At 44.0% G+C, this 20326-nt stretch overlaps 1 protein-coding gene across 2 annotated transcripts in view; it reads left to right on the top strand.

The window, feature by feature from the left end:
* CDC42EP5 (CDC42 effector protein 5) overlaps positions 1–6352 on the top strand; it is a 35104-nt gene extending 28752 nt beyond the window's left edge. For both annotated transcript variants that reach the window (XM_088450979.1, XM_088450978.1), the window contains exon 3: positions 3489–6352. In XM_088450979.1, the coding sequence (XP_088307105.1) occupies positions 3502–4425 (924 nt within the window). In that variant the 5' untranslated portion in view covers positions 3489–3501 and the 3' untranslated portion in view covers positions 4426–6352. The remainder of the gene's footprint in view (positions 1–3488) is intronic.
* The last annotated feature ends 13974 nt before the right edge of the window (positions 6353–20326 follow it).

The raw sequence follows: 20326 nt of genomic DNA, 5'->3' as shown, positions 1-20326 counted from the left end.
ACAGTATTATACTGAAAAATAGAAAGCAATATGGAAACAGTACTGCACCGTCAATCTCCAGAAGAAAGAGAGGGAACAACTATAATTTCCCACAATACCCCTTCAACAGGCTCCACCCCTAACCCAACTGATATGTTACTGACCAATAAGAACAGACCCAAGCCCCACCCAAGGCCCACTGCTCGTTTTTCTGTGTAACAGAGTATGTCACGTGACTGACCAGAGGTTTATGACACTCCAGTCATACAAGATGACCTCCATGTTCTTTGGCTGGCTTATAGGGGCTCCGTGAAACTTGGGTCACTAACTGCTTAACTGGTGATTTTTTTATTTTTTTTTCATTATCTAATTAAGAACGTCCTTTCAAAAATATATTTTTAAATTTCGTGAAAACAAAAAAAATATGACCAGGAATATATTTAAATATAAAATCTAAAGATCACATCACACACGCAAAGATTTTCAATTACAGAACAGACACAATTTGATTTTATTAAGACAATACATTTTGTTCCCACCCAATTAAAATGCTATATGATTTGATTGTGTAATTGTGTTGTATGTCTCCAAACACTGAAATATTTAATTCAAAACTAAATGGTATGATTAAACTGTGATGCTTTTGGGTAACTCATTGACATTTTCACCCAAGAATTAATAATCAGTACGTACAGATGGGCAGCTAAATAAAATAAATAAATACACTTGCAAGGTTAGTATGCATTATTTTTTTTTATCTACATTTCTGAAAACGTTCACCCCCCACACACACACACAAACACACACACCTGGGGCAGGGATGTCCTTTAAAACTAAATATATACCTGGGGGATCCAGCTATATTTCAGACCTTCTGCCAACTCCCTCAAACCAGCATAAAGGTTCTATGCCTCTTTTGGACATTTTTTTTTTTGTATTTCTACTTAAATAGGTAAGACTAATATGGGCTTTTGTTTGTTTCTTTGTTTTTTTTTATCTTCAAACTAAACTTTGTAGCTACACATTTTGGTGAAGTATTTCTAATGCTGGCCATACATCTACGACCCCGATTCCACGTTCTGCCAATCCAGTCCGCGGTCCGATTCACCTATCGGCAGCCAACGATAATCGCCTTTCAGTCGTCAGCTCATGGAAAAACAGCATTATAAAACTCATTTGTTTGGTCGGTATAGGCGAATTGAGGATCTCCAACATGTTTGGTTTTCCCTGATTCCCCGACCCCAGCATAGGCAGAACGGGGCATTGGGGCATTCCATCCCAGATATATATGGGCCCCATTAAACTTCTGTCTATTATAACATATGTGCTAAAGCGGCTGCAAGTAGCAATGTTTTGAATTAGAGGTGTTAAAAACACCAGCACCACTTGCTTCTGATTGGCATTTGAGTAGTAGTGCGAGATAGAAGAGCTGCCATCAACAGGGAAACCAGTGTTGCACCTTCTTAATAGTCCATCCGCCCACTTTGTGTACATGCTTACACTGCATATTGCTATTAGCTGACGTGTAATTTGTCTGAGTAAGATAGGCCGATCTCAAGGGTAAGGCCTCGGGCGCCACTTTGAAGTTTTCTTATCTGGCAGGATTGGCACTTGTGCCTTGTGTGTTGTGAACGGCCCAGTGTTTGTTGGTTAAATGAACACTGTATACATAAGAGAGACATGCACAATCTATCACATGCATACAGCCAGCCATTAATAGTCTGTCTTCATGGCATGCTGCTATAATGGCACACAGACTAAAGATTAGAAAGGAGATAGTGACATTATAAAGCAAATAGCAAATGTTCTAAATGGTGAACTCTGCAGACCTAATTACAGTATAATAGAAACAATGTATAACAAATATTTTAAACCTTCACACCTTTTATATCTGCATTAGATAAATATAAAATAAATATAAAAAGAAAAGTAGAATATAACAAATTTATGACTACTCATGTGCACAGTACGGTGAGTTTGCATGAATTTGTCGGAACTCAAATTATTTGACATATCGTTGTGTGTTGCATGGGAGAATGTGCATGAAAGACTTCTATATACAGAATCGGTATGAAAGACCGCCGGCCATGTGGGGGTCTAAACCTAACCTTCCACCGGGTCTGTTTAAGCCTAACCCTCTCGGGGCGGGGGGGGGGGTTAAGTCCCCCCCAGGAGCCCATAACCCTCCAAGCCACGGCTGTCCACGCTCAGCTTACCTTCATTCGGTATGCCGGGCATAGAAAAAATGGCGCCCATCATTAGACCCCGCCTGGATTAGACAGTCGGGAAGCCGGCGGTCGGCATTTCGACCGTCTGCTTCCTGACTGCATCCCCATTATACATCTGTGACTGAGTGCCGCAGTTCCCCGTTCTGCCAGGATTGGCGAGTCAGGGAATTTTAAGGTGTTTCTCCAAACTGGCAACTGATCAGCATCAGGGACCGCGGCGCTGATATATGGCATGTATTAGTAGGCTATTGAAGATAAACCTTAAAATACATTAGATAACTGCAGAGTTTATACTCATAGCTGTCCATCATTGTACCTGTCCCATCCCTGTCAGCTTACACATCCACCTTACGTAATACTTGCACATGGAGAATAGAGTAGGTGTTAGAGGTTTATGAGCTCCGCAACTTTTATTTTGCCAGCGACTAAGAGCTGTTAGAGGTGTACACTACATGTTCTTTTAAATTAAACTTGTGATCTTTAATTTATGAAAAACAAATTTTCATAGTTTATTTGCTGTGTGCAGTCAACAAGCATTTTTGTTGTTTTGTATCTTTCACTATAGCCGCAGACCACACCAACCTAACCGCCCCATGCAGTGTTCTTCCAGGGATGGCCACTGTTATGCAATCCTGCTGTTTCTGATTAACGGCTCCTGCCATAATACTCAACTGATTAAGCATCACTGGATATTTAGTTTTGAAACCGTGTCAAAGGATTCTGCTACCAATTACTCTGTTTTCATTATTTTGCAGCGCTTTTTAGAAGTATGACTTCTTTTAATTCATTTGTGCAGGACCAGTACATGTCATATACAAATGAGACTTTTTTAATGGCTGCGTAATTCTATAGACTTTAGGGATATATTATTATTATGGCGTCCTAAAAGATTGCTACATCTGGTTAGTTGGACATTAGAATATATCAGTTGTATATAACATTGGTTGATTTATGCTAGTAAATTGTAAATGTTTCCTTTTTTATATCAGGGTCTCATGCCTCTTTTAAATGTATGTAAGAAATAAATAATACACTACATGCTATGTATCTCTTCTCACTAGGGGTATATTTACTATAGCTTCTAAAAATGAAAAATGTTGCCATTCTGATGCTCATCTGGAACATGTTCAGTTTACTTTTATTGCATCAACAGCAAGCGCAATGCTGTGCTGTTTTGCATTAACAAAATTCATAGTAATATGAACACAATGTGATGAACTGATTATAATGACTTGTGATTCCCCTTTCACAAGTTTATTAATGTTGTGCTTTCTCTTGCAGACTCCATTACAAGATGCCAATCCTCAAGCAGTCCAGTTCTCACTCGAAGAAGCGAACCCGCATTGATCGAGAGATGATCAGTGCCCCATTGGGGGACTTTAGGCATACCATGCATGTTGGAAGAGGAGGTGATGTGTTTGGGGACACCTCCTTCCTTAGCAATCATGGCCCTGCCTCGGCTCCACCAGAAGAAGTGCCAACTTCCAAGAAAAATGGCATCACGAAACTGGCTAGTTCAGGAGATCATGAGGAAGGTACAATGGCAGACTCTTTAAGTCAACGCTCACAGTCCTCAGGAATTGGCTCTGGTGCAGGGAGTGTGTCTTCAAGCCCGGTCAATAATGTGTCTTCTAAAGAAGACAGCTTATGGAACAACAGCTGTGCAGGAGGGAACGCTGATCAGCTTGATTGGCTATCACCCGGAAGTGATTGTGGGTTGAAACATGCAGAATCCATTTTGTCCTTTCACCTTGACTTGGGTCCGTCCATCTTGGATGAAGTATTAGGTGTAATGGACAGAGATCCTCCCACCTCTGAATGGAGCAGTCCAGATGACCAACATGATTTAGGCTTCAAGTTTTCCTCTGTCAGTAGTTCAGTTAATGATAAATACACGCAGTCCACCACCACTATAGAGCCACAGGGTAACCATTACAGTCTACCCAGCACACTGCCAATTACAAGCCCTGGCTTGGACTATAACTCAAGTACTACTTCAGAAAATCCAGACGGAAATGGATCCATTGATGAAGAGGACAGCGAAGAAGAAAAACGTTCCATCTATGAAGGTATCGCAGATAGTCCAGAGCAACATGAGGGAAATCTGCACATCAGGCATCGTGCAGAGCTTGATGATGATGATGACGACGATGATGAAGAGGAAGTCGGCCAGGGTTACACATTTGATGATGACCTCGATGACGAGATTGGCGTATAGGAATATATATACTGTAAAAACTGTTTGATGTCCCTCGCTTACATATATCTATGATAAACATTGTGGGGCATAGGTCAACAAGTGCAAGTGGTATAAATGTTATACATTGGACTCTCAAGACAATAAGAATAGACACTATTTTAGTTAATTAAACTATTCTAAAAGAATATACTTTGTACAGAGGCGATTTTTATACATTTGACCTGTTTTCTATTATTCTAACTAAGAAGTAAAGACTTGGAACCTTAGATTTTTCATTGGACGCATTGCAAATTTGTTTTAGTTGGATAGTGCCGGAGATTTGCCAAAAAGTGCTTTGTGTATGTTGAATGGTCCTCATTGACTGCTGGAAGCAAAGATTAATCCATTGTTTGCTATAATTGGGCACAATGTTACATATGGTTTTTGGGTATACATGGTTTTATTTCTATTCATGTGCTTCAGGATTAAAAGTTAGTATTCGAGTGTAGACTGGAATAGTGTTGCCCTCCATCTGTTGTATGGAGACAACGCAAAGTGTTCTTGTTCACCGAAAACAGGGGAAGTACAGGTTCCATACCCAAGGTAGACGTCCATGAATAGAGTTGTACTTGTATATATTTTTATTGCAATCCTTCTAAAGTGTATTTATTAACACTTTTATACCATATACCTGTGTTTAATTACTGCAGAGTTCAGCATCTGTTTAGTTTTATTTTTCGGTCCACCAAAGATCACCTTTATTTTCAAACAACTGCACAGGTACTGGACAATGAACTTTCTTAATTCAGATTTCAGAATGTCACACACTAATTGCTTATAATGGAGAGGAAATAGATACTAGGGGTGGCAGTTCAGTTAATAGCGAAAGCCTTGTAGTGCTGGAGAAACGGTCGGTATGCCGGCTGCTCTCAGCCACCGTCATCGCACATTTTTCCTTCGCTTCCCATAGAAGTGAGCAGCAAAATGTTCAATGTTGTGGTACTAGAATTGAATTGCCTCGTTGGGAAGCAAAATGAATGCCTGCTTTTCCATTTTATTTTTTATTTAAAAATAGGGGTTTTGCCACTAGTTACTGTAACAATTTTCACCAATTGAATATATAGGTTATGTTGCTGTTATTGGGTGGGCATATTTTTTTCTTGTGTTTTTGCATTTTTTAAACACAAATTTTTAACCAAAACTATTGGCCACGGCAATGGAAAATTGTTTCTGTTTTCCTGAGCTACATCTCTGGCTGTAATGTGCATCTTAATTTGCATGTGGACTCCACGTGTTTCTGGATTTCTTGAAATGGACACTATGAATATTCCAATCATTTTTTATTATGTACAAAATACTGCCGAGTTTTCATCCATAGCTGCTTGTCAACTTAGGGTGAACCACGTGTTATACATACAGTTTTCTTTAAAAAATTAAAAAAATACTTTTTTTTTTTTTTAATGCACGGGAATTGACTACAATATTTTTTATGCAGCACAATAGAGCAGTATATTCTGCGTATCCATGCATATGACAAACCTTTGAATGAGAACACAGACTAGATAACTATGGTGGACAGCCAGCCTTCAAATATCTCAGAATTCGGCTGTAGAAATGGATTTCAGTGCCATGGTCAATATTATTTTGCACACTACCGGTGTTTCACATAAGGTGCACTCTTTCTTACTCCATTGTGTACCCCTTATTTCAAATAAAAAATAGATCTCAACATGCCAGACATATTGTTTGGTTTACCTTTACAGCCTGTTTTAACACTATTACTAACTGATCAGTTCGATTAGTCTTTATGTTAATCTGCGCATCTCTATAAATATTTTATTTTTGAGCCTCTGTATGGTAAAAAAAAAAAAAAAGCTTCACAAAAATGTATTTCATATAGTATCTTTTTTTTTTTTTTTATATATATATATAAATGTCTTCTGCATTAAAATAGTTTGCAGCTGTTTTTATTTTGTTATGGTGTATTATGTTGATTGAAGCCCAAAATGGGAATTTGCTGTACTTTTCCACAAATCAGAGGACTAAAACAAACCAAAAAAACTAAAATATTTTATAATGAACCGGTTTACTGGTTAATGCCTGTTGGCTTAAAGGATGACTAAACTGGAAAAAATGCTTGTCTGGCTGGTCCCAAGTTTACTAGAACCCTGTTCGAGAATTCCTGGAGAGCCCCTCCGTCCAACTGAATTTATAATGAATGCTCTACGAATATTATCAGAAAAAATTTAGTATACTTATTTTTTGTTAATAAATAATTTTAAAAAAGTGAAACAAAGTAATATGAAGGCCTCTCAAGAAAATAAGCAAAATATTAGTGTCATTTATTTTTATAGAAATCGAATCAACAAAATATATATGATTTACTTAAGTAAAAATTCAAGTATCTACCTATTAAATACTCAAAATTCTCACTTGTGGAGCCACTTGCAACAAATTTACAACACTGCTGTAAAGTAAATGCAGGGGCAGTGCAAGGATTCTAGGTGCCCTAGGCATAGCTTCACTCTTAATACCATGCTCCTCACCTAATGCCATCTTCCCAGCAAAAACATTTAAGCTTAAAGGGCCACATCCACATGCTGACTAGGGAAAGACAGTACAATTACGACATGGTAATCGTACCGTCGTTCCCCATCCCCTACACTGAACGATTAGTTGTTCAGTGTAGGCACCCTCCATCATCCCTGAAAATGGCCAATCTGTCATTATCGGCAGATCGACCGGCATGTTCGGGCGAAGATTGACGTCGGAAACGGCCAGTTGGAGCACGCATCGCTGGTCGTTTCCGACATTATAGTGCACGATTGAGCGATTGCACAATTAAGATGTCTTAATCGTGCAATCGCTCATTAATATCGCCTAGTAGATGTGCCCCCTTATCCATGTACCTTTGACCAAGTCTTGGGCACAGTATTTGTGTGTGTGTGTGTGTGTAGTGGGGCCAACCAGGGATTTACCTGACACCCCTTTTCAATAATCCATTAATCAGTTCCCCTTTCCAGAACCTATTAACGCATTTAACCACCCTGTCAGTGACCATTAACCCATCCCCCAGTATCCAGTAATTATTATTGTAATTTATTTATATATCATCCTCAATTTACGCAGCTCTGTACATATGTAATTAATTTCCATCCTTGACCCTTTGGAGCTTACAGTCTAAAAGGGCCTAATTCAGAGATTTACGTAAATCTGATATTTACGCAAATCTCTGTTTAATCATCTGCACAGGGGCGCTGTGATCCTGACAGGCCATGTCTCTGCTGTACGGGAGGCATATACAGTGCGCACCGGGTGTCACCCACAATAGTGCTCCAGTTAATATGCCCCCACAGTAATGCTCTAGTTCATATGTTCCCACAATAGTGATCCAATTAATCATATGCTGTAAAATACATAAATGAAGCAAATATGGCTACAATTTTTGAGCCATAGTCTGTAATATGGCTCACAGTAGTGCTCCATTAACTTTTACAGATTTTCCATTTCAGAATAAAGTGATAAAGTGAAATGGTTTAATTTTCTAATTTCTCCATCTCAAATACAAAACAGTCACAGTGTATAGATTTCATCCAGTATCATTTGTCTGCTGTCATATCCATGAATGAAAATGAACATGTTTTTCTGAACAATTTATGCTCTGAATCTGGGACTCCCCTTTAAACAGGCAGCAATTTCCGTTTCTGTGACATCAACGTTCCTGTCCTGTGTATCAATCCACCAAGCCCCACAGTGCATTTCTGCAAAGTACAAAGGAGCAGTCATTTCACTCATCTCTATGGCAAAGCAAGGCTGCCAAGCTGATAGTCTGTCTCTGTCTGCTGTGTTATGTGGGGCATAAAGTCCTGATTCCCCGATTCTGCTGATCCAATCCGTGATCTAATTCGGCGGTCCATCAGCGGTTTGGGGAAAATCCTTGACTTGCAGATCCCAATAATTTTTTGGTTGGGATCAGCGAATAGAGGATTTCAAACATGTTGGATTTCCCCGATTCCCCAACCCAGGCATTCTCAGAATGGGATATTAGGGCAATCCATCACAGATGTATGGGACCCATTAGAGGAACGTAAATGGGAAACTACTGCAGATCACTAAAAAAGAACATGGTGGATATATTTAGTTAAGTGAAACTGCTGCAGTCGTTTCACGAATGTTGATCAGCTCAGTAATGCGCAACTTTTTGAAATAGTGTATTGCATCTCTGTGTCACAAGAGACCGTATCATGATCGATAGTGTACATGAAGCTTGAGGTTTAACCTGTGTGCCCTGACCAGATTCCTCACTGGGTCATGCATTCCTGACTTAGAGGACAGACTGAAATACTCCATGAGATGGGAATTTGTTTCCAGTCAGTGCCCAAGTAAGGAGTTCTAATTAAGGATGAGCGGATCTGTTTTGCTGAAAAATGAACCCACCTGATCTTTGGGGTTCGGAGGCTAACCAAGTCCTGGCTCGGATCACTTTGTGGTTCAGAGTAGAATCATGTCCTGGCTCGGGTCTTCTTGTCAAGTTCGGAACTCCCTTGTGATTTCAGGTGCTGTGAGATGGTCACAATTGACTGGAAATGAATCTTATTGACGTTAATACTATAAAAATGAAAACAGGTCCAAGTTATATGATTTTAGACGTTTTTATCAACCACACTTGAGGCTGGTTTTACCAATTTAGAAGAACCAATACATGGGGATCTGCACACATCTCTAGATATGTCTTCAGGGCCAAGTACACTGATGTCTCTGGGGCCCCCAACTCCTCACCACCACCCACACATCCCTCCCCTGCATGTGTGATATGTGATGCATGATAATGTTAATTGAAAGATATGCTATAAAATAAAGTAAAAAAACATTATGACTTACCACACTATCTGTCACTGATAATGCAGACTGTAGTTCTTTTCTGACATCTCTTCCAAGGTCGTCTTGTTGACAGTGATGTGGGTGACTCAGGGGTAAGAGAGTGTCTGTAGCCAGCCATCCTCAGTCCTCAGCCCCTAGTCACTTTTCTCAGCCATAATCCACTCATCACCATCCTCAGCCCCCAAACCTTTGTCAGCGCTCATACTCTCATCACCATCCACAGCCCACCACATTCCTCAGCCCCCATCACCTTTCCCAGTCCTCAGACTCTCATCACCATCCACCGCCCACTATCTTCCTCAGCCCCCATCACCTTTGTCAGCCCACAGCCCCTAATCACCACAATCAGCCCCCATCATCTTCCTCCACCCCCATCAAACTTCCTCAATCACTTTCCTTAGCCCCCCATCCCTCCCAATCCCCTTACCACTGCAGCCTGCTGAGTCAGCTCCTCCTTCAGTGAGTGAAAGTTGCAGGCGGCTGTACCAGATGTACGGTGCCTGTGACGTGATCTATGACGCAATGTCGTCGGTGCCGACTGTGGTTCGCGTCTGACCAACCTGGCAGAGCACAGCAGTCCCCGGCCAGGCTACAACATGGAAGATGTGCAGGGGTGGGTATGGGACCCGGCGGCAGACTCACTGCACCGACTGGAACAGTGAGTCCATGGGCTCATTTTGTGCTCCTGTGCACCTCGGGGCCCCTCTGGATCTCGAGGCCTGTTACAGGTGTCCCCTTAGACACCCCCTGTTGTCGGGCCTGTATGCCTTAGTGGAAGTTCATTTTATAGACATTGGACTATTAAAGAATTTGATTTTCATAGACAAAGACTGTTCCCTGTGTAATTGCCAGGGGCAATAACTAATGGTTCCTTAATGAAAAGCCACTACTGCACAGCTTTAGTATAGCAAAGCTGTGTATAGAAGTTATCCATCTACCCCACAAGGTTCATGTCAATCCCCCCACTATTGGATTGAAGACAGCCCATGAGGGTCATGTCCAATCCCCCACTATTGGAGAAAAGACAGCCCACGAGGGTCATGTCCAAGCCCCCACTCTTGGAGTGAAGACAGCCCATAAGAGTCATGTCTAATACTCCACATTGGGTGAATTTAAATAAACCAAAATTACACTGGGGGTAGTTTAATTCAAACACCTGTAGAAATAGGAAGACCATTTTTTTTTCTCATTCCAATATATATTTCCTGATTTTATAACTGTGGCCAGCTGGCCCACCTCTTCACACATAGTCCGGCACTCTCAGTGGACAGGGGAACCTAGTAGCCACCTGCCCCAAGGGTTCCCTACCTGGACACCCAGGCCACCAATCAAAGAAGGGACATTTTCCCTGCTATATTAGTTGCTGGCCGGGGGACATAATCTCCCCTGGGCTGTACATGCTCCGTAGACACCAGGGAGAGCAGGGGCCAGTAAAAGTTCAACACAGCCTGGCTATGAGGTCCAATAAGGCTTCCAATACACAGGAATACTAAAAAACATGGTGCTATGAAAAGTGAAATTGCATAACCTCCATTATATCTGCATGTCTCTACCAGCTATATAGATCCTATACCTATGTACTATTTGGTGGGGCAAGGGGTCAGAATAAATAACAAGAGACCCCCAAACTTAGGGGTATCACAACACGTTAAATGGTTACCTGAGATGTTCATTTTTGGTGGTGGGGGGCACCAAAAGGCTTCCCTTGGTCTAGAACCTGCCCTGACTAGGAATGATAGCTGGTAATGAGCAGTGGCATCACAAGGGGGTTGTGGGCCACACCCGGGTATCACCCGCCGAGGGGTGACACCAAAATGCTGACTCCCCCTCAGTGACAGGAGCCGGGTGCTGCACTGTAGCATTACATGCATCACTCTGTTTCTGACACAGCGAGGGAGCCGGCGCTGCAAATACACTGGTCCCCGGGGGCAGTCCGCATCTAGGGGACCCCTCGGAGAGACTAAAACGGGTAGTGAGGAGGGTTTGGTCTGCATGGTCATGCCCCCTTACCGTGAGACCTATTTATTTATTACCAGTTATTTATATAGCGCACACATATTCCGCAGCGCTTTACAGAGAATAGTTGGCCATTCACATCAGTCCCTGCCCCAGTGGAGCTTACAATCTATGGGCCTGATTCAGAGCCGGACGCTCTGACCAGAGCGCTCGCTCTGAATCAGGGCCCTCCTCCATTAAAATGGAGCGTCCTCCTGGACGCTGGTATAGCTGTGGGTGACCACCCACAGCATATACGAGCGTTCAAAAAGATGGTCGCGATGGTCTTGACCATTGGACTTGCGACGGAAACCCTGCGGTAGGGTTTCCCAGCCACAAGCCCTGGAGTGATTTTGGCTCTATCAGAGCCCAAATCACTCCCACTGACATCACTAGTGATATCAGTGGGGCCGGCTTCAGACGGTAGGCGTTCCCATGGGAACGCCTCTGTCTGGCAGGCACGCCCACCAAAGGGGGCATGCTGTCAGTCACCATCGACAGCACGCCCCCTTTGGTGCGAGACCCAGAGCGACAGCTTGGCTGTCGCAGTCCGGGTCTCGCGCATGCGCACGACGGAGCTCCCTCCATCGTGCGCATGCGCAGTGGGGAACATCGACCCACTTGCGAGCGTACTGCCGCTTGCGAGTGGGTCTGAATGACCCCCTATATTCCCTATCACATGCACACACATACACACTAGGGTTAATTTTTGTTGGGTGCCAATTAACCTACCAGTATATTTTACACTGCTCAGCGCACCGGGTATCACCTAGTGGAGGGACGCCACTGGTAATGAAGTGAGGATGAGAGAGACAGATTTAGAGCAGAGTAGAAGGTCAAGGTGGAATATATTTAAGATGAGAAGATATGCATGTTGCTGAAGTTTTATTGATAGCTTTGTATGTTAGTAGAGTATTTTATTTTGAATTAGGTAAAATACAGTCAACCAATATAGGGACTAATATAACATCAGAACATTTTGCAAGGAAAATAATTCTAGTGACTGCATTCAAAAGACATTGTAGGGGTGTAAGTCTGGTTAGGGGAAGACCACTAAAGAGGCTATTGCAATAGTTAATGCTGGAAATAAATAATAAGAGCATGAATTAAAGATTGTGTAGTGCATTGTATGAGATGTGCGTATTGCATATTCTGTATATGTTTCTTTGAACCTTCATTTGCTCACCATATGCAATCTCCTAAAACAGCACCTGGGCAGTAAGAGAAGGGTTGTGTGTTGTGTTGTAAACAGAGATAGAGATGTCAGGAATGTGGCTTTTGTTTAGCTCTTGGCAATATAATTAGCTCTGTCTTTGAAAGATTGAGTTTGAGGTGGTGAGAGGACATCCTGGGTGAAATGGCAGAAAGACATTGAATAGTGCGGGCTAACACAGATGGCGAGGGATCTGGAGATGAGTCCTTTCAGGTTAAGCCACATACAGATGATATGGAAATCCAAAGGAGCTTATTCATTTTCTAAAGAAGTGATATAGATAGAAAAGAGCAGAGGAACTTGTACAGGACATTGTGGTCATTCCAACTGGTGGAGGTGGATTCAGTGAAGCAAACGCTGAAAGAGTGATTTGATAAGTACTGTAGGATGATAACCAGGACAGTGTCCTTGAGACCTCAGGATAACATCATTTGTATGATAGAGAGGGACCAACAGTATCAAATGCAGCAAAGAGATGGAGAGTTTGAAGTGAGTAATGGCCTTATGATTTCTCTGAGTCAGCCCAGTCTCTGTGGAATGTGGGAAGGAAAGCCTGACTCTATAGGGGGGTCCCATAGTTTAGAGAGAGAGAGTGTAGGCAAGCTTCCAAAACTGACCTCCAAAATGTTTAATTTTTAATTTAGTCAAAAACATATTTAAAAACATTATAATATTTTAGTGAAAAAAATACACCTATGGATGTCTAGCTTCCCCCCCCAGTTTTTATATGTCCCAGTTGTAATATGGCAGCAAACTCCCCCCATTAATAGAATCCTCCCAACCCCTCCAAGGGTAATTCTTTCCCATCCCCCCAGTGTTCAGCAATACCGTTTAGAGGAGAACTTCAGCTCCCCTCTTTGTATAGGATTTTAATTTCTCTGCATGGCATTTCGGGGGATGGCAGTGATGCCAGCGATCAGAGGCCACCACTACATCACTGCCAAGGGGCTGGAGGAGAAATCAGCAGAGGGCAGAGCAGCAGACACGGTCGCATGAGTCACTGAGAGTGCAGCTGGCTGCCGTCGCATCCCACGTGACCTCACCAGGTAAGTTTAGATGGGCAAGGGGAGCTTTTAGATGGAATAGCAATTTGAGAATATATATATAGTGATACACATACACACTTTTGTTTCTTTCTCTGAGGCCTGGTATTTAATAATTCTGTATTTAGTATTTTTTAATATGAGTGTGGCACCACTTCATTATTTGCTCATAGAGCCCAGCACAAAGCTTAGTATAAAATGCTTTGTGATGTAAGCATTACTGACGTTTTATGATGCCTCTGAGTACAGTGGTTCTCAGTAAGCTCAAGGTTTATAGTTTAATAAAAAAGTTTTTTATGTTGCATATTAATATTTAACTAACCGCTTAAAAAGGGAGAATGGACTTAAATTGTAATGTTCTCATGTGATCTGTAAAAAGAAAATAAAAAAAGAATACATCTTACCAAAACTGCACAACGTTACGTACAAGTAAATCCAGCACTGGATACCTCACATACGAAAAATAAAACATTAGCCCAAATAAAAAATGTCAAATAGAGTGTAATAGTCTAATATAAGCAAAATTGTATTATGTCACATTTCACACATTTTCAAATTTAATAGTCATTTATTTTATTTATTTATTACCAGTTATTTATATAGCGCACACATATTCCGCATTAAAAATATACATACACAAAGTTTACTTGGCTTCCTGTGATTGCCAGAGGTCACAGATACCCTCAGTCAGGCTGTGAAATGACAGCCTCAGCCCATTATAAAATAGTTATTACCAATAACAATATCTTTTTACACCATACTTGCCAACTCTGCCTGCATGCCAGGGAGACTCCCTGAAACAGTGGTGATCTCCCTAACTCCCTAAAGAGTCTAGCAATTTGGGGATGGCCATCGACCATCAACATTTTAAAAACTTTGATGGTGGCTGGGCGATGTTAACTAGTTTTACTATCGATGGCAGCAGGGGCGTATTAAGAGAAGAGGGGCACCGTGTGCATTCCCTGTCCGGGGCCTCCTCTCTCCCTGGCGGCCGGCAGCGCATTGACCGCAGCAGTAGACTCGTGGGACTAGTCTGTGTTCAGAGTCTACTGCGCAGGTCACCGGGAAAATGGCGCGGCAACCATTTTCCAGGCGTTTAGTGCAGCGCTGCTACAGCCGACGCTGGACTTCTGAGAGGTATGTATTAAATATGGGTGCAGTGTGGGCCCCCCTGGACCCAGGGGCCCGTGTACACTGCACCCATTATAGATACGCCCCTGGATGGCAGAGAACCAATGGTTCTCTGCCATCGACGGAGGTTTGGGAGCCGTTTTTTTTTTCTCTTTTGAGGACGGAGCTTAGACCCTCCCCCTGGCTGCCTCTAAGCCTCACTGTCATTTTTGATTGGCCTGCGGTCCAGCATCCCCCAGCAGCGGTGACCATCGAGTGCGTGCAAACCATAGCTGGTTCAGCATAGATGGTTTGTGTGCCATCGATGGTAATCACTGATGGGCCCATCGATGGTAACCCTTGATGGATACCCCACCGATGGCCATCCCTACTAGCAATCTCCCTGAGGCTGGGCTGGGTGTGCACAACACAGTGATGATGTCATCACTCTCCACCCACCATGGAGGATACTGGAGAGTTGAATAAGGAGGATGTGTGCCATGTGGCCATGTGCCCAATGTACTGTTTTGGGACTCATTTACAGATTAATGCAAGTCACTTTTATTAAAAGGAGCAGTAGGCACCCTTTTCAGTGATGCGCTCATACTGTAGGTAGTGGCGTAACTAGGGGGGGGTCGGCCGGTGCTCCATTTTTCATCTTGCCCTGGGCTCCAAGGGCCTGATTCAACAAGGATCGCAGTAGCAAAGAGGCACGTAATCGGTCGATTAATTTGCATTGCATATGCATCGCAGTGCGCGTACATGAACTAGAAATTGCGATGGGAAATGCGTTTGCAGAGGCTACTCAGACCCAGAACACATTGATTGATAGGAAGTGCAGTTTGTGGGTGGTGACGGGGGGTCGGGCGAATGCAGGTGTGCCAGTGCATTGGGACGGAGTTGCAGGGGCGTGCATAAATTATTCACTGCAATACCATACGCAGCATGAGGGCTCATAACGTGCGCTGAAGTTAGCAATTCCTGAGTGAGGTCTGACCTTCCTTAACTGTGCGTATGGGTCCGATGTTACCGATTATTTTGTTATGTTGCCAAAGTATACGGATGTGTAAGGGGAAGTGGGCATCCTTATGGTAAGCTGTGATCGCAATGCGATTGTAAACATTTGCATTTCACTGCTAATATTAGCAACTGCGGTACGTGCTTTCTAGCAGAATAGCGATCCTTGCTAAATCAGGCCCCAAATACCTTATTTACACCACTGACTGTTAGGTGTTGCTTTCACAATTTCCCTAAACTGCTTTTTCAAAAGTAGGCAAGTATGTTTCACACTAGGCTTCTCCTACCGGTTCATGTTGGCTGCAAGAGCCAGACGACTCTCCTTAACATTAGAGATGGATTCCCCTGGTAGCCAAGAGATGCCACCTTTAGCTACAAGAGAAACAGACAGGCATATAGATGCTTCAGTAATGAAGGATAATTGTTTGTGGACACAGTGGCATCACGCAGGGAGTGCGGTCCACATGGGGGGCACCTGCCGAGGGGTGACACCAAGGTGCAGACTCCCCCTCACTCATAAGAGCTGGGTGCTGCACTGTAGCATTAAGTGCAGCACTCGGCTCCTAACACTGAGGATGCCGGTCGGTATTCCACACAGGGACCTTCTGCATCCCCCCCACCTCCCCACCAAGTAATAGGCACAGGGGTTCGGGCAGCAAGGCCATGCCCCCTTTTTTGCGGGGTCATGCCCCCTTTTCAGCGGCGTGTGCACAGCATCCCTCCCCGCACCGGGTGACACTGCAGGGAAGGATGCCATTGTTTGGACAGGACTTTTAGATACAAAATTATATTTAAAGCAGTGGCGTTACAAGGGGGGTGCTTTCTGTCAGTCATCTTTCATATGGAGATATCATAGAACCTCGTAATAATTTAGTAATAATACTAAAAAAAAGGTTATAGTGTAAATTTAAAGGAACCAAGGGCCTGATTCAGAGCCGGACACTCTTTAAGAGCGCTCGCTCTGAATCAGGGCGTTTTTTTTTTTTTTGGTTGTTGCGGCCTCCTGGCCACTCACTAAGCTGTGGGTGAACACCCACAGCTTTTGTGAGCGGCCAGGTGATGGTCGCGATGGTAGGTTCTCGTCCGTCGCAAGCCACAGAGAGCTTCCTGCTCTAACAGAGCAGGAAGCTCTCCACTGACATCACTGGTGACGTCAGTGGTGCCTCCCACAAACTGCAGGCGTTCCTTTGGGAACGCCTCCGTTTGTGTAGCCACCCCCCCTCCCCGCCTACAAAATGGGGCGAGCTGTCGATCATCATCGACTGCCGCCCCTTTTGTAGTGAGTCCTGGAGCAAGATAATTTCTCTCTCGATCCGGGGGTTGCACATGTGCGCAGCACGTGCCGCGCGTGCGCAGTACCCCACCATCGACCCGCTTGCGAGCAGGTCTGAATCAGGCCCCAAGTCCAAACAGAAGGGAACATGTAAGGTGTTTATGTGCAGTTTTCTTTAACAATCAGTAGTAGACTGTTCAAAAAGACAAATTATATTATTTCTATCGTTTATCTGTCTGTTTTCTCTACTGTTTTACTGTTTTGGAGTGGGGGGTGCGGAGTGATGACGCAATTAGGCCCCACCCCTTTTCCAGAAAAGTCTGTGGACTTGAGAGGGGGTGGGGCTAAATGATGCATATAACCCATTTTGCCCCGCCCCCTCCTTGCAGACATGCAAATTCCCTATTAAATCTCCCCATCCTGCCCACTTCACTAGGAAGTGGGCGGGATGCGGAAGATCTGTCTACACTTCCGGAGGTGTGGGGGGGTTATCCCGAAAAATTGGGAGCCTCCCGCGACTTCTGGGAGTGTAGGCATGTATACAGATAAGTATTCCTTAGAATGAATGGTAGGCTTATAGACTGTATGCTCTCAGGATCAGGGCCCTCTTCCCTCATGGGCAAATTTTCCTTCACTCATTTATACCATCATCTCCACACCGACAACAAGGGCACCCAACCTTATTTGGGTATTATGACTGCTGATGCAGCAATGTTTATAAACCTTGTAGTCCATGTTCTGTTATGTTCTGTACTATAAAGGCGCGTATCCACTACACAAGAAAAATGAGCGATTGAACGATTACGACAGTTATCGTTCAATTGTTCATCAATCGTACAGTGAATATACCGGCAACGACCAGCGATGTGCGCTCCCACTGGTCATTGTCGGCATTTGTCATCGCCTGAACATGCAGGCCAACCTGTCGATAAATAAATAAATAATAACGACAGATTGTGCATGTTCGGAGATGCACTGCACAGGATGATGAACGATTGCACGATTACAATGCACGATTACGATGTTGTAATCGTACAGTCGTTCCACTCTCGTGTAGTGGATAGGCACTTTTCAGGTGCGTATCCACTACACGAGAGTGGAACAACTATACGATTACAACATTGTAATCATGCAATGGTTCAACATCCTGTGCAGTGGATAATGTGCCCACACTGAACGTTATGTCGTTCACTGCAGGCACCCTCCCTCATCCCCGAACATAGAATCGCATCACTAGGCCCTGCCCCCTCCTCACAGATCGCGGATTCCTGGTATTATTCTCCTCATTCTGCCCACTTCACTAGGAAGAGGACGGGATGCTGGAAGAGTACCTACTCTTCTGGGGGTGCGGGGGCTACCCAAAAAGTCAGGAGCCTCCCCCAGGTACCAGGAAAGTAGACAAGTATACACTGATCCCCTTGGTGATTAGAGACAGAAAAGTAGGCAGTGTCTCCCCATTTCTTATAGAAACAATAGATTGATTCTCACTACTAGCTATGGTTATGACGTATTAAGCATCTTATTTATCTATGTAAGTAATAGCTACTGCCCTGATACGCAAGCCTGTCTGTCAGGGCCAGATTAAAGGGGGGGCGACAGGGGCAATCGTCCCTGGGCCCCCACACCCAGCCATCGGGGTTAAAGTGAACCGGAGGAAACTGAACCAGTTCCGCCTCCTCCGGACACCTAACTCCGGCGCCGCAGGGAGGCACCATTGGTAACCAGTGGGCGCCCGGCTCCCTCCCCGCAGCGGCAGTTAGAGCCGGAAGCTAGAGCTCACTCGTGAGCTCCGGCTTCCGGCTTCCGGCTCAGGCAGTGCACTATGGGAGAGAAATCATAACGTCTCTCCCATAGTGCAGAGGAGCAGCCGGGCGGACCAGAAGGCAGCGGGAGCGGGGCTTAAGGTAAGTATGACTTTTTTTTTTAGCGCAAGCGGCTGTTCCACTGAGGGCATTGCTCGGGGGGGCATTACTACTGGTGCCACTACCACAGGGGGTATGACTGCTGGGGGCACAACTACTAGGGTATTACTACTGAGGGCATTTATATAGGGGGCATTACTATTGGGGACACTACTACAGGGGCATAACTACTGGGGGCATTGCATAGGGGGCACTACTACTGGGTGCACTGCATAAAGGGCACCACTACTGTGGGCTCTGCATACGGGACACTACCACAGTGGGCACTGACACTACTGGGGTCCCCATTGTGCACACCCCCAGTTTGTCACATTTAATAGGGGCCCCCACATGCTTGTTGCCCAGACCTTAATCCGTCCCTGTTCTCTGTGCACGCAAGTGTGTCCATAAACATAGTTGAACAAACAAAACAATGTTATACCAACAAGATGTTCTTCACACAAGAAACATACACAAAGCTTGTGCAGCTGATGACTGTAGGGCAAAAGTCACAAAACCACTGTTATTAACCCCTACTGGTTACACTTCTTTATAAATTCCCGAATTAAAAATATATAAAATACAGACCATTATCAATGTTATCATTTCCCTTTCCCTCTGTTGTTCACTTCCTCATTTGTTCCCTTGTTCAGTCATTTTTTTTTACAAGCAATGGAGCAGAAAAGGGAACAGAACTGCTGACTGCTCCTTGTTATATCTTTGTGACTCTACAGCTGCCTTTGGATAAAATAGAATGTGCACGATAATCTGTTGTATGTTCAGCAGTGTTACTGTGTGATAAGAATAAAGACCTCGGTCTGTGCTGGGGGTAAAGGAGATTCTAAAGGTGCCTACACACATAGCGATGTGCTCGCGATCCGACATCGTGTACGATTTCCCCTGAACTCTCCCCGGGAGCACCCCGGCAGTCGTGAGCATGATTAGGTCAAAAAAGCTGCCAATTTGATTCACGATCTAACGATCTATCCTGCAACGTATCGGAAGTCCAAATTGTGAGATCGTGCACGATAGATCGTGAGTTTACCAAACAACACACAAGGATCTTCACGATTGGTGGGAACTTTAAATCATGGGCAGGGCTAGCTAGGGGGTATAAAAAGCAGGCGCCATTTTAACTCTGTGCACATTCTGCTCTGCTACTAGTGAGGCTAGGTGTATACCTGCTGAACCCTGTACATTGCCACTGTGCTCTTCTTTATTTATTTCCTTGCCTTTTACAAAGTGTGTACTACCTGCAAGTGTGTGCTACCTGCATTCTATCCTGTTCCTGAATTCTGTGCTGATGCGTCCCTATCAGTATAAAGTGTTGGTTGTCCAAGCTGGGGTCAAGGTGATCCAGTAGAGGGCCCAGCGAAGGAGGAGGAGAGCATGCTGGACCAAGGAGTGGCTTTTGCAAAGGGACATGTGCTCTCACATATCCCTGCTGATGGAGATCAAGGATAACAACCCGGACGACTACCGCAACTACCTGCGCATGGATGATGCC

Source organism: Taudactylus pleione, unplaced genomic scaffold (assembly GCF_031769625.1).
Source record: "Taudactylus pleione unplaced genomic scaffold, aTauple2 ptg000535l, whole genome shotgun sequence".
Taxonomy (NCBI): domain Eukaryota; kingdom Metazoa; phylum Chordata; class Amphibia; order Anura; family Myobatrachidae; genus Taudactylus; species Taudactylus pleione.
Note: the sequence above shows the minus strand (reverse complement) of the source record. Positions and strands in the feature narration are given on the sequence as shown.